Below are 17,054 nucleotides of genomic sequence, written 5' to 3' on the forward strand. Positions count from 1 at the left end.
GTGTTTCTAGCATTACAGTAGAGAGAGAATGTTTTGGGGGTAGCGGCAGGCCAAGGCCAGGCCCACAGGGGGCGTGTCACTGAGCCACGCCCTGCCCTCAGCTCTGCTCTGGCCCCACTCCCACCCATGGCCCCGGCCCCGCATGTGGCCCCATCCTGAGCATTGGTGCAGCTCCATACCTGCCAGGGGCACAGCTGCTGGCCCTCACTGCAGCCTGGCTGCAATTCCACTCTCGGCCCCGCCCCCAGCCTTGGCCCTTGGCTGTGGCTTCGGTCTCACCCCCAGTCTTGGCCCCAGGCCATGGCTATGGCCCTGCTCCCAGACTCACCCACAACTGCGTCCCCAGTCTCGACCTCCTTACTCCTGTCCATGCTCCCACCCACCCCCAAGCTGCGGCCCTCCTCCCAACCCTGGTTCTGCAGGGGAGGGGGGTGGGGGCACGGTGCGGACAGGGATAAGGGAGGGGGGTAGAGGCATGCAACCCTCAAAAGTTTGGGGACCACTGCATTAGAGTCTCCAAATTTCAGAAAAGCACCAGAGGCAATTTCACTCTGTTGAGCTGTAGCAACCAGAACCGAACCCATGGTGGTGTGATACAACCTCACTAAATGTACCTTAAATAAAATAAAAGGCTAGAGTATCTTAGTTAATGGGAGTGATCTCTTTTAAATTCAGGGTGGGACACATATTATAGAGTTAGGTTGAAGAGACTGAGACCAATATGTGGGAGATGTTGCCTGTGCAAGCTCCAAAGAGGTCAGAACTTGATTTAATTAGCTCCTTTCCAGAAAACAAACTTCACTCTTGATGGTATAATATTAGTACTTATTAGGGAACTGGATGTCTCACATTAGTGCTAATGAGATACATAGCCTATTACCTGTAGGCCAGCAGTCTGAATCTAGCCCAATTCAACATTGATTAAAAATTGTTCCAATCTAATAGATCTTTGGTGATCTCAATAATGGTAGGTCTCAGTCCCAGCTCCCAAATCAAAATCTCACCACCACAGTTTGCACTCATTGGCAGATTCAGCAGATGCTGAGAACTTCATGGGCCATGGAGACTGAACTACACCCCCCTGTGATCATTGGAGGAAGTCCCTCCAACTCTAAAAGTTCAGGGTTGAGGCAGATTGACCAGGTGTGTGTTGGAGGATTGGCTTCTGCAGCCTTGTTGGATAAACCAGGTCTTCATTCATTAGAACTGCATGAGCAGTAAATCCACACAATTTTTTTAAAGCTGGCATTTATGGTTGCATGCAAATTAATTGCAGATATGCAAATTGGTTCATGGCATAATTTGCCACACATGGCACAAAACCTCTATTTGTATCAAAGAGATACAGAGACTGAAAAGAAATCCAATGAGTTCAGAGGAAATAAAACTGCCTTTGACAGACACCAAGTCATAAGGAAAGATAGCGATGTTTTGCTGTTTTATATAAATCGTTGGCATATTCTATATACCTAAGCTGCCATGTCTCAATATAAATGACATCAGTGTCTGTTTTTACACGTATGTGCTTTTCAATAGATGACATATCCCAGAATTTAAACTATTAAAGGAAGTATTATTGGAAGGTTTGTATTCTGCGTGCATATTTGAAAACTGAATTCTGCCCTTGGGGAACTGACAATGCTACTAGTCAAAGGAGAAGCTATTAAAAAAATTGAAGATCCTAACATGAGCAATCAAGAGATGTGTTTGTTTTGTTTTTTCCTCTCATTTTCAAAGGGTTGAAAAAGAGCTGATACTGAGGTGGTGATAATGGCACAACACACTGGAAAGAGAGGATCTGAGACAGAGCAAGTAAACTTAGCTCTGTGCTCTCTAGCTATTTCTGCAGTCTCGCTTGTGGCTATGGTAATAACAGGGTTTTTTGTTAATATTGTTATTACTGTTTTCATTGTTGTTACAGGCAGTGAGCTAGCTTTTGCTAGTTTTGCATATATTTAAAATATCTCTAGCGTGCCCTGAAATAGTTTTTCCACAAGACATCTAATTGGCATTATTTTTAAGTTCAGCACTCTGTAATCTGTCTAGGTTTTTGTCTGAACGCTTCCCAAGTATTTACGGACTTATCTTCACAATGTCCCTATTAGGTAGGTTATGACCATCAAGGGGTGAAATTGAGTATACCACTAGCAAGCTGGGAATTTCCCCTTTTCATTGGAACAAAGTTCCCAGTTTCAGACCTGTTGAGCCATAAGATCTTGAACCCAAAACTTCATCATTTGTCTAAGACTGATTATGTTCCATTTTATGCCTTAGGCAAGTGTAATTTTGCAGTTAGATATCCCATTTGTGGGCTGGTTCTTTTTGTAATAAAATCTGGTGTCTGTTTGTAGATACTCAGAGATCTGCAATGTTAGAAATAATCCAGGCAAATATGCATGTTGGGTAGGGTGCCCAAAGATATATGTGACAAATGCACTTTGACAGGGCTCTCAGCATCACATGTGGGGTGTGTGCGTGTGTGCAGGTATTATTTATTATCTGGGGCCCATAACTGCTACATGTCTCACAAACAGAATTAGGCAAAAAGTCAATCAAGGGCCCTGATCCTTCATTCAGATCCACTTGTGCAAATCTTTGTGGCATCTCATTGGCTTCAACAGGGCTTCCGTAAGCTCACAGGTCCAGCAGCACAGGCCCCAAACCTATAATCAGATCTAAGTAGACAAGACAGAAAATATGGGGAAGCAATATGCATTAAAGCAGGGGTTCCCAAACTTGGTTCATGGCTTGTTCGGGGTAAGCCCCTGGCGGGCCGGGAGATGCTTTGTATACCTGAGCGTCAGCAGGTACGGCTGCTTGCAGCTCCCAGTGGCCGCGGTTTGCTGTTCCCGGCCAATGGGAGCTGCGGGAAGTGGTGGCCTGGCCCACGCTGCTTCCCGCAGCCCCCATTGGTCGGGAACAGCGAACCGCGGCCATTGGGAGCTGCGAGCGGCTGTACCTGCTGCTGCTCATATAAACAAAGCATCTCGCGGCCCGCGAGGGGCTTACCCTGAACAAGCCGCGAACCAAGTTTGGGAACTCCTGCATTAAAGCAAACTGCAGTTGTGCCCATTTTAAGCATACCACATACTTGTCCTATTTTTTAAAAATAGAAATCTCCTTCCTTTATCTATGGGTCCTGCTGGCCCGCCCTCCCATGTTAAATAAGCCCTCCTTCCACACTTCTCACCAAACCCTATAGATTAGATCTCTGTGAATAAACAAACAACCAGTCAGATGGTGCCCATTTTATTCCAAATGTCCAGAGATGGAAACATGGCTCTTGGTGCAGGGACAAAAGCCCTTATTACAGGTCCTGCCCTGAAGCCTGTGTGAACTCCCCTGCTTTTTTCTCCTTCCCATGAAAGGGATCATGATGGGGAAACTGTGCTGTTGGGTCTGCTTGGGCAGGGAGCAGTGATCCTCATGACTGCTTGTGTCCACAGAGTCTCTGGTAGCTCCTGGTGCATAATGCAGGTGTGTAGAAATTAGGTGATCCCAAATAAGTGTTGTTAAAACCTTTATACCACTCCTTTCTGTAATCTGTTGAGTGTAGGTCTCACATTATACAAAACTTGTTTAAGGAATGTTTTTCGTAGAGAGCCTTAACATTTTTGGAGGCTATTTCTTAAATTCATTCCACTTGTAAAGCTATGTGACTTATTTACCTTGCAACCTACAATCCCGGACTCGGAACCATAAAAACCTCCAAAAAAGATCTATAATAACTTTTCTGCCATTACAAATGTGACAACTTTAAGATCTAACATCTATCTTGTGAGCCTCCAAGATCTAGAAGTAAGTATCTCCCCTTTTAAATAGTATAAATTTCCAGTTTCTAGATTAGTAGGCCCACTGGTGAACAGACTTTAAAGTCATGCCATTTTTATGTATAGAAAAGCAGTCACTGGTGTGGGACTGATTCTTTCCAAACGGATGCTGCTAAAATGCTTATGCCATACTACATCAAGGTGTAGGTAGCTATTGCCCTTATCACAGTGGAATGTAGGTATTATATTTCTGTCTGAAATATACATTACTGTGTGTATGTGTTTTTATATACAATATGTATGTATATCAATACACATAAGAATATATATAATATTAAAATATTGCACCTACAAACTATTCTGACAGATACATTGGGAGTGTTTAGATAGATTTATTATTGCACTTGAATATAAATACTTGACTGTAAAATATCAGGGCATTGTAGGAAAGATTTAATGAATGAAGGGATCAAACAAATGCGAGAGGAGAGTGGCGGAGATATTCTCGCTACATTGATAAAATTGCAGTTAGAGAAGTCTGGAATTGAAATATCCAGCCAGTACTCACTCTCACCTCTTGATGAATGCCAAGCAACAATGACCTTCTGGCAGATCAGGTGCTAGGAGCCCAGAGTTATCACCTGAAAAGAACTTGTGGTTTTGAATGACCATTAGCTCATTAGCATTACTGCTAGGGGAAGCCAGAGGGAAAATAGGACCATTGGAAGGAAAAGGAGATAAAGGAAAGTAACAAAGGGAAAATGAAAATACTTGCATCCTAGGGTGCTGTGGATTGTTTCTTTGGTTACCGCTCTCCATCATCTCGATAGGCCAGACCATCCATCATCAGGATATGTGGAGTTGAGGTGTGTGGGGAGGGTGTAAGAAACTGGGCATGGGACTTCCATAGTTATTGTGAAGAGTCTAGTCCTAATGCTGGTGTAAGACTAGTGCCAGTAATGCTGCCTACCCAAAGGAAGCACTGGCCAATGAAACCAGAATTCTCTAGGTGATCTTCCTACAGAATAACCTCTCCTCAGCCTCACCTCTCTGACCAGTGTCTTAAAGTCACAACCTGGTCCTGTGTGTTATGGGAACTATGTGAGCAGCATGCATAGAAGTAGATTCTCTGATTCATATAGAGTTTTAAGTTAATTAGCAAATGAGTGTTGGTTTTGCAGTTGTCACTGAGTGCATGATCCAGAAACTTGTATTCATGTGAATCATTCTTGAATATGCAAGTCATCCCATTGACTTGAGTGAAACAACTTAGACGAGTAAAGGCTGCAAGAATACAAGCCCTTTGCCAGTAGTTGGCAGATATTGGAAAAGTATTCCACCGGTGGTTAGCTTGGGAAGGGAGATTAAAGTAATCCATATCCCACAGACTACACATTTGAAACGTCTACTCTTTCCCAAACTCACTCTCTATCAGCTGTCATTGGGGAAAGCAAAGTAAAGCAGCATGTCATTGAGTCTCTACCAGTGACATACCTGTGAATTAGAGTAGGATCTTCCTCCCCAATCCTCAGAGTTGATCACTCCAGGATCTTGTCTCCCGTTAGTGGCCCGGTGCCCCCATTGGAAGATCTGTATGTATGCTATTAAGCTGTAAAATGTGTTAATAACACCCTTCTACTTTTTGATCCTAAAAGAGACTGGCAGACTCTGACTGGAATACTTAAAAGTGCCGTTGTCCTGTTGGAGGAGATGGAAGCATATAGGGGCTGATTTCTTTAGAGATAGGACTCCTGCATTTCAATATCTGCCAAACCAGCCAACTAATTCTTCTTCTGCACCAGCATCCCAGTGGGAGAATTGTCTTCTCAAACTTTTAGAATTACTTTTCTCTCTTTCAACATCATAGATACAATGCTGCCTGTCTCAGAGACAGAGGCAAACTTAAATAGCTGTAGATATATAAAGGAACAAAAGTATATGAACCTTTTGAAGCATGGAAACCACTTTAAATAATTTAGAAATCTTCCTTATCATTCCACTGTTTTCCTTGTCAGTTTAGATGTGCAGATTCAGTTACTCAATTCTCTAGATAAAGGTTAGGTGAATGCAATGGACTGTAATTTTGTGCTTATTGGTAGTTGGTAACTCATAGTCTCATCTTTTCTCTGTTTGAAAGTAACCCAACATTTTCGAACCCTTTAAGATCTCCTTGAGTTACCAAGAGTCCCTAACATAAAGTTTGTGTATTTTCTTAATGTATTTCTTATTATGGTAGATTGCTGTCTGCAAAGGACTTTATAAATATATGTCACACATTTTGCAATTTCAGGCAGATCCCTCAGTTCCCACAAATCACTTAGGTAGAAGATGCACTATAATACTTAAAACTAGTGCTCTGCCTTTTAGTGAACCAAATGAACTTGCCGTGGAAAAACATTTGCAAGTATCCGGCATTTACGTGGAGGTCTAGAGACAACAACCCCCTTATTACTTACTATATATTGTATTGGTTTTCATGGAAAAGAGAAGTAGTTTTTAAAAAAAATAAAAATCAGAATGCTTGGATTGGAGTGGAGAGGAAAAGCCGTTACTGTCTGATGCTGTTTTTTTTTCTTTGCATTGGCTCTCAAATTACGGGGTTGATTTGATGAAAAATTGCAAGAGGCTGCTCATTTCTGACTGACCCTGCTGCCTAACAAGATAGACCCTCAACATAATTGGGTTGATACTGATTTGATTGCACCAAAAATTGTGTTTTAAAATAAAAGTCTGATTTTAAACCTGCTGAACTTGTCCTTAGGTTTCTCCTTTTGTGTCTGGGTATGGCAGGCTCACTCCATGATAGGTGACTCAATCTTGTGCACTACAAATCAGAAGCACAATTCAGTGGACTAAGGTTGAAGTTTGAGCTTTGTTTTGCTTTAGTCAGCTTTTGTACATCTGTTTAAAGGAAAAATACCATTCTGCCAATATCCAGGTCCTCGTAATCCCCTGTGCCCTTAACCAGTATGACAGCGGAACTACTAGTTCCACTGATATTACAATCCCCTTGCCTACCACAAAGACACAAATTGGTGGATAATTTTAATGACATAAACTTTGGAGTGTGCGTGTGGAGAGTTTGCTTGGGTCATAGCAGTGAAGGCAGTCTCCTCCACCCCTTCACTGTACTACATGATGAAAAGGTGACCAGAGTGTATGTTGGGCCAGATCGGGAAGCCAAAACTTGTGCAGTGCCAGCAACATAGACCCAAAATGTGTGGGGAAGGGCAGGACCAGAAAATCTGTGAGATGTGCTAATTTGGCAGCACTTCAAAGCAGCTTCTTGGCTGCTCCCATGGAACACAGACACTACATTAAAGGTGCTTCCCATAAGCTGCTGTGCTCTTGCTCAGCGGCTCATGTGAGTGCAGTGGATTGCAATTTGCAACCACCTATATGAGGTGAAAATATGATCAGAGACCCTGCTGCTCAGGCTCCAGATATCCTATTCCCAAAAGTTCTCAGTTACCTGGCAGAACCCCCCCTTGTGTGGATAACAAATGCGTTGTATCAGAGAATGTTACAGCCAATTTTGTATGGGGGTGAGGGTAGTTTATGCCTGGAGAGTTGTTTGCAGTTATAAACACACAAAACACTTATATTAGCCACCACTGCTCCTTATCTGAGGCCTCGTGTACTAAATTTCAGCATAGCAGCAATTTTGATGCTGATTGCAACGTACATAAAGCTTCCACCAATCCTGCAAATAAGTTTCAATTGCTTGTTTTTTAGCACAAGTACAGTAAGTATCACCAGGTGTGATAGACTCCTCTCTTTTATAAGAGAGTAAATTTACATGGCTGAAAAAGAGAGTTTACAGTGGATAAAACACTGACATACTATACCCCCTTAACTACAGTGGTTCCAAGCATGCACTGCTATAACATATAATTACATTGCATTGTGTAAGTGGAACACCAACTATGGTTGCGAGACGCATGTCTTTCATCTTTTGATGTATAATGACACTCAAAATATTCTCTAGTACTCAGCTGATAAACAGCTTCAAGAATTGGGGTCTATAGAGTTGCTTGTTTGATTTTAAATTTGTAAGATTGGCACATGATCTCTTTTGAATACACTGTTCTGATGCGATCCATTTATCTAATGTAATTAACAGTACATGCTGAATGTACAATTAAGCTTGAAACTGTCAATGTCAGGCTGTTAAAAAAGGGTTGATAAAAATGAGAAGAGGAACTGCTGTTTTGTAATAAGCATCTGTGTTGCTTTTAAATCAAGAAGAAAAAAATCTGGATTTCAATATATTGCTGTCTTCGTTGCCAGTATAATTCAATAAATATGTTAATTAGCTGATCTAAACAGCAAATGGAGTTGAGACTTTTTTGTGTCATTTATTTTTGTCAATTCTGTTTTTCAGAGGATTTCCTCTTTTGTTTACATTGGACTTTGAGCTTGCTTCTAGTAACAGAAAATGTTATTAAACTGTAATACAGAGGCAACTTTTTGTCTTTTTTTTTTTTAAAAAGGGTTTTTATATATTTTTGTGTATGTTATACTGGCCTTCAAGAAATATCAAATTGGCAAAGAACAAATTTCTGTCTCTACCACTATCCCCTCTCCTACTGTAGGAGATTCTTCATAGGAAAGCATGTAAAAATCTTACAAAAACAAAAAAATACAGTAACAAGCAAAGTACAGTATACCTGAGAATTTCAGAGGGGAGAGTTCTTCCTGACCATATCTATATTTGTATGAAACTTGATTTATAGCTCTTGTGTTTTTAATACTAATTAAGATAACTGCATATGCTATCTGAATCAATTTCTTTCTTAAAAGCAATTTGCCTCAATACTTGGTTTTTTTAAGTGTATTCTTGTTTTTTCTACTAGGGGCTGTACTATTTTCTAACTGGTAAAGGCATAACTCAAATTTTAAAATATCCCCAAACACTGCAGCATAGGAAAAAACATAAAAATAATGCTAGCAACATTAATAATTATCAAGATCATGGTTCTAGATATGAGAAATCTTAGCTATGGTAAGTGCTTGGTATGATGAGATACCTACTTGTGGGTGTGCAGAATTGGCAAACTGCTTTATCTGTCTTGACTTTGCCTCAGATGCAGTATTCTGAAAATGATTGAGTGGTGATTAGCATGCTATTGCTGAGTGAATAGGTCCAAACTCCTCTATTGTGAAGCATAATATACTTTCCAGTGCATCTGCTTTATTAGCTTTTTATTTTTGCATTTGTTGTCTGGTGACATACTTCTCCTGTTTCTCCAGGCCTCCTCCGTCTTTCTCCTTCCTTATTCTTTCTAATGATTCTTCTAAATTATAGGGGTGAGTTGATGAAATATAATATAATCACCACACTATGTATTATTTTTCCTTGTGCACTGCTAATTGCTGCTACTCAATTTATTTATTATTGAAACATATTTGTAATTAATTTTCTGGAAACAAAAATTTTCATAATAGAGAAGCAGGCAAACAGAATGTACATTGTTTGCAGAATTAATGTGTTTCACTAGAAGTTACAATTGATAAGTGTAGCTGTAGGTTTACAAAGTGCATTGCATCTGGCAGTTGGAAGTTTTGAAGAGAGGCCACCAGACTGTCAGTTGACAGCTGTAATGTTTTAGTTCCTGCAGTCTGTGTGTAGTGTTTCTTTGAACCCAAATGCTGCACTATCCATTACACCTCGCTTAATTTTTGTCAGTGATACCAATTAGTTTTGAATGGAAATATTTCTTAAATCCTTCAAATATCTTCTCTTGTTAGTATCCATTATTATAAGTACTATATGTTTAAGTATATTAGAACAAATTCTGATCTCAGTTACCCTGGTATAACGTAGGCTTCCATGGTCTGTCTGTATGCAAAGTTGACACATGAATGTACACAGTATAAATAATTATTTAATATTTATCTGTAACATATGTCAAAATATTTCTGTTATCAATAGAAAAAATGAAAACAGAACAAATTCTGACAAGCTCTTATTTATTCATATTTTGGGTTATCTCATTGATTTCTGAGTGGATTTCAGTTTTTCTCTTTGGTTCCAGATTAATGAATTTTTTGCAAGGATATATTAAATTGCAAGACTATGTAACATAATTTAGTAATCAGGAAAAATTACCTTTTTTGTTGAAAAGTTTGGTATAACACATCAGAAATGTAGGTTTAAAGACCTAGCTTTATAAGTTTTCACTTTAATTTGAAACCCTCCAATATGCTTATCTCATATGCCCTACATAGATTTTGATGCCTGCCAATGATGCCAAGATACATTCACCAGGATGTATCCTAATGTGAATCCATTTCTCGAAATGGATGTGCTCTAACTGAGAGGAGGATCTGTGTTATACATGTGGAAACTCAAGTCCATATTTCCCCATAAGAATCCATAACTACTTATTTTTCTACATTTGTTTGAAGGAATTGTCATCATGTCCTGTATTGCACTGAGTCTCCAATGCTGAAACCAATGACTCCTGTTAAGTCAAGAAGAAACATTTGATACATAAGTGTAGAGCATCCAGTGATTCAGTTACAGCAGATACTCCTTTCTTGGAAGTGGTTTAAAAACTGTTAGGAATTGCCTGTACTATAGCTCACACCCACTCATTTTTCTTTAGCAGGAGAGCAGGGGAGTTTTTCTAAGAATAAAAAAAGTCTGAAATTATTTGTATGCACTAAAATAACTGTACGTAAGTATATCCTGCCTAATGATGTGACATTAACAGTATTCTTAGTCAGTTGGAATAGAAATGCCTTCAACCTTTTAGGAAAAGCAAGAACAAATTACAGCCAAATTTTCATTTCACAAGTCATCTTCATCCAGGATAAGCCAAGGTCAATTTGTCATCCTATTTCCATAATGTTATTCTGTGTACTTGGATTATTATTAGAGCTGTGCTCTCTTTCATATTAGTTTTATAAATGGCTATGTTAATGTCTTTTTGCAGACAAAACCACCCTTTGTTAATATCCCAATGGATTTCTTAAGGATTAAAATATACATTTTAAGCAGCTATTGGTTCTGTTTTTTCTCCTATTGATGATTAGTCCTTGTCACCTAACTTAAAGTGGCATTGTTCCAGTTTAGCTGGAACTGAAGCAATTTGTGAGATGATGTGTTGAAAGATTGGCTTGACTGTCAGAAAAAAAACAATAGTTAAAAGTAGCAAATTCTAAAAATATTTGTAAAATTTAGTAATATCCCAGAATAATGCTGCCTCTAAAGAAATAGCCAGCAAATAGCCTTTTGTTAAGAGATGAAATTATAAAATGGCATGTGTTCAGTAGATGAGAGCAATTTCCTTTGTTTTTTATTACGGTGTTAATGGTGGGAAAGTGCTGTTTGCAGATCAACTGTAAGTACAGCTGTTGCCCTTAAAATCTTGCCAGTTTTGTCATGGATAATTAGATGTTTATTTCAGAATTTGTAGTAGTCCCTGTATATTAATCTAAGGCAAAAATGGTAGACCATAGCACATCTCCAGGCTTGATAATAAAGGTTACTATTTGTTTATAACAAAAGGTGATGAAATTACGGTTAATGCTGAGGCAGTCTGCGCTGAGGAAAAAGGGTTAGAGTATAATAATATATATAGGCTACATCTACACTTGGAACTGAGGATGTGATGCGCAGCTCAAGTAGATGTACTTGTGCTCGTTATCATCAAGTTAGCATGCTAAAATAGTACTGTAGCTGTGGTAGCATGGGCAGTGGGGAGTGGTGGCATGGCTCGGTGCCCTGAGTACAAACTCGCCCGGACCCTGTGGGTATGTACTCTGGGCAGCTAGTCCATGCCATTTCTTGCCACTGCCAATGTCATTGTAGCTACACTACTATTTTTAGCATGCTAACTTGTGAGAGCCAGCATGAGTATGGCTACTTGAACTGGAAATCACCCTCCCTCCCGCAAACTCCAAATGTAGATGTAGCCGTAGGCACTTGCCATGACTATCCTAAGGAAGGTCTGGTGCTGGTGCTGCAGTCAGATTCTGCCAGCAAGCCTTGCCATATGGGCAAGGTGATAAAGCTCCTCTCATACTGGATGGGGGTCTGATACCTGTAACCTGGTCAGTCCTTTCATCATTTTCCTGCCTGGGTCAGGGTACGGCTGAGTTCTGCTCCGGTCTTTGTCACCCTGGGGAAGGGTTAGTAATAATATTTTATGCTTATCTAGCCTGTATTGTCTGAGGATCTCAGTGTTTTAGTGCTTTACAAACATTTATGCTTCCCAGTTATCCCACACAGAGATCACATAGCAGGTCAATGGCAGACCCTGGATTAAAATCACCTGATGCCCAGTTCTGTACCTAATCCTTTTAACCCCACTGCTGGGGCTGGTTTACACATGCTGCAAAATCTGTGGTGACAGGGACTTCAGGCTGAGAAGGGCCCCCCAAGAAGGTAGAGTTATGCAAGTAGAAATTTTGTGTAGGCAGCTTCTGGCTTCTTTCTGGAAGGAACGAGCAGGCTATGGATGCTATCTCTGTAACAGACTGGAAAAGGAAAGGCGAAACAGAGCAGGTCAGGTTCCCTTTCAGAATAGACTAGAACACCAACATTTTTCACAGGGCAGGATTGAGGAGTAATGAGCATAGCAGACAGAGAGGTGCTGCCCCTTTCAAAGGAAAGAAGAGGGAGGATGAATAGTACAGGGCTCAAGTGGGGAGGAGTTACTAAGAGGTTGTGTATACCTACGCAATGGAAACAGGAAAGGAGTCCAGCAAAGATGCTGGGGGGAGGAGGGCAAAATTGACTATCTTGGGGTAGGGAAGAAACATTTAGGAGGTAGACAGTGGGACAAATTGATAGGTTGTGTTTTCTGGTGGCCAGAATTGAGTTGTTGTTTGTTGTTTATTGTTTTAAGGGGCAGAACTATTTTTGGGTAGAATTGATTTATACTGGGAGAATGAAATTTATTTGGGAGGATCAGGACCGGCTCTCGTCACCAGCAAAGCAAGCACGTGCTTGGGGTGGTACATTTCCAGGGGCAGCATTCTGGCCACCCTTTCTTTTTCGGAGCAGTTGCGCTCTCGGAGCTGCGCCACTTAGACGGGGTGAGGGCGCCGTGCCCCCGGCCGCAGCGGGAAGGGGAAGCCCCGGCCCCGGGATGCTGAGCTGCCAGGGCCCAGCCGCTACCTGGGGAGGGGAGGGCGAGTCCTGCCAGGGAGCCGGGGCTGCGCCGCCTCATATGCATACTGGCTGCTGCGCTGCCTTGTGCCACCCCTTATATCGGGGCTTCTCTGCGCAGCCAGGTGGGGGAGGGGGTAAAGCCCCTGCAGGTGCTGGGAGAAGGTGACATCACTCCCTCCGCTTGCAGCGCCGCCTGCGAGCCCCAGCCCCACCTGAGCTTGGGGCGGAAAATTTTTTGCTTGGGGTGGCAAAAAACCTTGAGCCAGCCTTGGGGAGGATGGGAGGAAAGGAACTGATTTATTTGGTGGGAGCGGGACTGATTTATTTGAGGGGTGGGTGGAAGTGAAAATGTCCCAGTGGAATTAAATATATATATATATGGGAGATGGGAAACCTGGCATTTTTTACTGAGACTTACAAATACATGTCTGGGCCTTTCAAGCCTTGTTCTTCCTCAAGACCATGTAAGGAGTGAGCAAGCAGGTTGTGCGTCACGAACAGTGAAGAATCAAAAAATGCCAGCAGGTTGGGCAAACATTTCTGGATTTATTAGTTAATTTTTTGCCCAATAAGCTGTCATTTTTCAGTTTTAGTGTGTTAAAAATTGAAAAAATTCTGATTTTCATTTTTTCAATGAAAACTTGAAAAATATAATTGACAGCTGACCCTTCCCACAGAAATTTGATTCAACAAATTTGTCTTTCTCCCTTTGAAAGACTTTTTGAAGGCAAAATTTCAACTAGCTCTAATTAGTCAGTTTCTATCATTGAAAAATTAAAAACGTCCATGAGCTATAAACCAGAATCTTAAAAAATAACGCTGCTGCTTAAACCACTGCACATGGTTGTTGTTTTGTTGTTATGGTAGGTCCCTAGAAGACTATGGACCTGGACCCAGTTATGTTGGGGTTGGTATGAACACAGAACAAAAAGATAGTCCCTGCCCTAAAGAACTTACAGTCTAAGTAATAATATTACTTACAGATGATTAAATTGTGATTATGGTACATTTTAAAAAGGTTTTAAAAGCCAGAGCTTCAGTATCTAGTGCCCAGGTTTTAAATAAGGTGTGTGTTTGTTTGTTTGTGTCATTCAAGGCCATATATACAAACAGCTTTGTGGAGTGTTTAGTTATTTGGTTTTAGAGTGTAAATCCTGATGTTCGGGACACTGGACTGAAATTCTGTACACAATAAAGGAAACTAAGTATGGGTATATACAGCACTGTCTTGTACTCTGCATCTGTAACTATGCACCCAAACAGAATGCAAATGGTGAAGTCGTTTTGCTGATAGCTGCACAGCACGCTCTTTTCCTTGGGAGTTGGAAATAGATGTAATAGATGCAAGCCTTGTGTACAAGTTAATATTTTTATGAACTGGGCTCTTATAACAAAAATTAGTGTTTAGTTGGACCTGCTTTTCCCTGATAATTGCTTTCCAAGTGCCCATATTTAATTCTGGGTTTGTGATTTCTGTTTGATCAGGGTGTCAGGTCTGCACCTGTCGTGCTGGAACTTGAACCAGGGAAGTGGGTTTAGTATCAGCATGACTGCCTTTCTCTTTTTGTCCTTTTCTTTCTTTTACCAAATGTCATAATTTACAATAAGGAATTAGTAAAAGTGAACCTTCCCTCAGGATTTTAATTCACTACATCATAAGACAGTGGTCCTCAAACTTATTTGATCGCCACCCCCTTCTTTGTGTCTGTAATAGTCTGTGTCTCCCCTCACCAGCTGCCTGCCACACAAGTACATACACGAATGATAAAAAAAATCAACATGCAGCTCTCACGAAATATTAAAACCAGTAAGGCATGATTCGAATAGTGCCAACAATACATTGTTATAAGAGCAAAAGCAAAACCGCGATTGTGGTCGATGCTTACACTTACATAGCATTATACAAAATCGTTGCCATCTGTACATGAATCCATTTGCTACGTATGGTGTGCACATTTAATTGTAACAGAAAACTGTCATAATGCACAGCGCCATCTGAGAACCTGATAGGTCTGGAAGAATCAGCTTTGCTAGTTATTCATTGCTGTGGGTAAAAAAGCTTTCCCCCCAAAGCTTCTAAAGCCCCCTCCCCAAATGCATTCTGTGCCCCCTCAAGGTGGCCTACTCCCCTGTTTGAGAACCTCTGCCATGATCTATCTATTCTGGTCCTAAGGAGCAGTGTGGTTTAGTAGTTGGGAATGGGGCACTCGGCTCTGACATAGACTCCCACTATTGTCTGTGGCAAGTCATGTAGGTTAACATTTTCAAACATGGGTGTATAAAGCTGGGCACCTGAATCCATATTTAGGCACTTAAATAAAAAGTTCCTTTTTTTTCAGACCCGCTAAGTGCCCTCAGCTCGAACTGGAGTCAATGGTAACTATGGATTATCAACACCTGTAAAGTAAGAAGAAAAGGAGTACTTGTGGCACCTTAGAGACTAACCAATTTATTTGAGCATAAGCTTTCGTGAGCTACAGCTCACTTCATTGGATGCATGCAGTGGAAAATACAGTGGGGAGATTTTATATACACAGAGAACATGAAACAATGGGTGTTACCATACACACTGTAATGAGAGTATCAGGTAAGATGAGCTATATTACCAGCAGGAGAGAAAAAAAACCTTTTGTAGTGATAATCAAGGTGAGCCATTTGATAGCTCATCTTACCTGATGAAGTGAGCTGTAGCTCACGAAAGCTTATGCTCAAATAAATTTGTTAGTCTCTAAGGTACCACAAGTACTCCTTTTCTTTTTGTGAATACAGACTAACATGGCTGCTACTCTGAAACTTAGCACCCACTGCCTCTCAATGGTGGTGATAATACCTACCTCAAAGAGGTGTTGTGAGGACTAATTAGATAATGTTTGAAAGTGTTTTGAACAACTCACTATCTTAAACTCAAGAAATGTAGCAGATGGCAGGGAGCCAACGTTTTTTTAGCTGAACTGGGCCAATACTTTGGAGACTTTCCCAGTATTGTACTACATTTTTTCTAAACATCTCCAAGGGTTTTGGGGCTTCTTGAGCACATACGCTGTCGATTAGTTAACTTACTTTATATTAAAAACTGTCAAAGAAAGGGAAAGCAATTTCATAAGGTTCTTAAATTAATGAGAGTCTGGTTTCACGTTGGTTGCTTTTTTTAGGCATCTGGGCCTTAGTACAGGCTGCCATTCTTAATCATATTTTAATTTTCAAATAAATTGCTTTCATTATCCTTTCATTTACACTACCATGTGTGCATTACTGCTCATTAATGTTTGTCATCTACTTTGCTGAGGCACTGGGTTTTTAAATAACCATAGTTGCAGTGCCGTAATTAAAAATTATCCATATTGATTTTATAGATGTTATTCTGAAGTCTTCAAAAAGACAAACTCAGAGTGTTGTTAAATCAGTACATTAAATATATGGATGCCGCTTAACATAAGTGTTTTGTTTGTATGTAAAAAGGGAGCATTTCTAATGGTGCTACTAGAATAGCTAACCTAATGACAGAGCCAAATTATTCTCCATCAGAATGTTAAACTGTTTCTCACTCATTACTGACAGTTCTGTTGATCTCAAGTCTCTAAAAAAACCTAGTATGTCTTCATAACTATGATTTGTATCTTGGCGACAAACAACTTTATTTTCCCTTGTCCCAGTTTTTCCACTGAGTAATATCAATTTAGTAGAGTTGAGTTCCCCCCCGAGTCCTTGAAAGTCTTTTGTGTGTGTGATAATTTAAACAACAAAAGAGAGTTCAGAAAATATTACTGGTTTAGCTCTGAACCCCTCTGGAGGAGGAAAATCAGATAAAACCAAAACAGTGACAGAGAACTCTGCCCATAATCCCTTTGGGCCTAGAAGTTCTGCTCAGATTGCACATCATAACAGATGAATGTCTCTAAATCATAGGGGAACCCAACCTAAAGTATAAATTTCACTTCATAAGTACCTATATTGTTTCTAATATATGCAGCTACTCATGTGAATTCATCAAAGGTTTCTGATGTCATGTCATCATGAAAGACTTACGATGCCATAAAATGTGATGGGCCCACTTTTCAAAGTTAGGTGCCTGCATGTATCGCATTGCATGTTTGCATTTGCCAAACTATGATGCACAAATATAAAGATGTACACCTGTGATTTAATATCTGTTCACCCAT

The 17,054-nt window shown here is 40.4% G+C and overlaps 1 protein-coding gene across 3 annotated transcripts in view; it reads left to right on the forward strand.

The window, feature by feature from the left end:
* Positions 1 to 17,054, forward strand: part of PTPRN2 (protein tyrosine phosphatase receptor type N2) — a 1,058,681-nt gene that overhangs the window by 259,519 nt on the left and 782,108 nt on the right. The window contains exon 1 of one of the 3 annotated variants that reach the window (XM_084620380.1): positions 9,029 to 9,080. The exons of the other annotated variants lie outside the window; for them this stretch is intronic. Within the exon in view, the coding sequence (XP_084476506.1) occupies positions 9,059 to 9,080 (22 nt within the window). The 5' untranslated portion in view covers positions 9,029 to 9,058. Of the gene's footprint in view, positions 1 to 9,028; positions 9,081 to 17,054 lie in introns of those variants that run through there. 3 annotated transcript variants of the gene reach the window in all.

Source organism: Lepidochelys olivacea, assembly GCF_965140295.1.
Source record: "Lepidochelys olivacea isolate rLepOli2 genome assembly, chromosome: 2".
Classification (NCBI taxonomy): domain Eukaryota; kingdom Metazoa; phylum Chordata; order Testudines; family Cheloniidae; genus Lepidochelys; species Lepidochelys olivacea.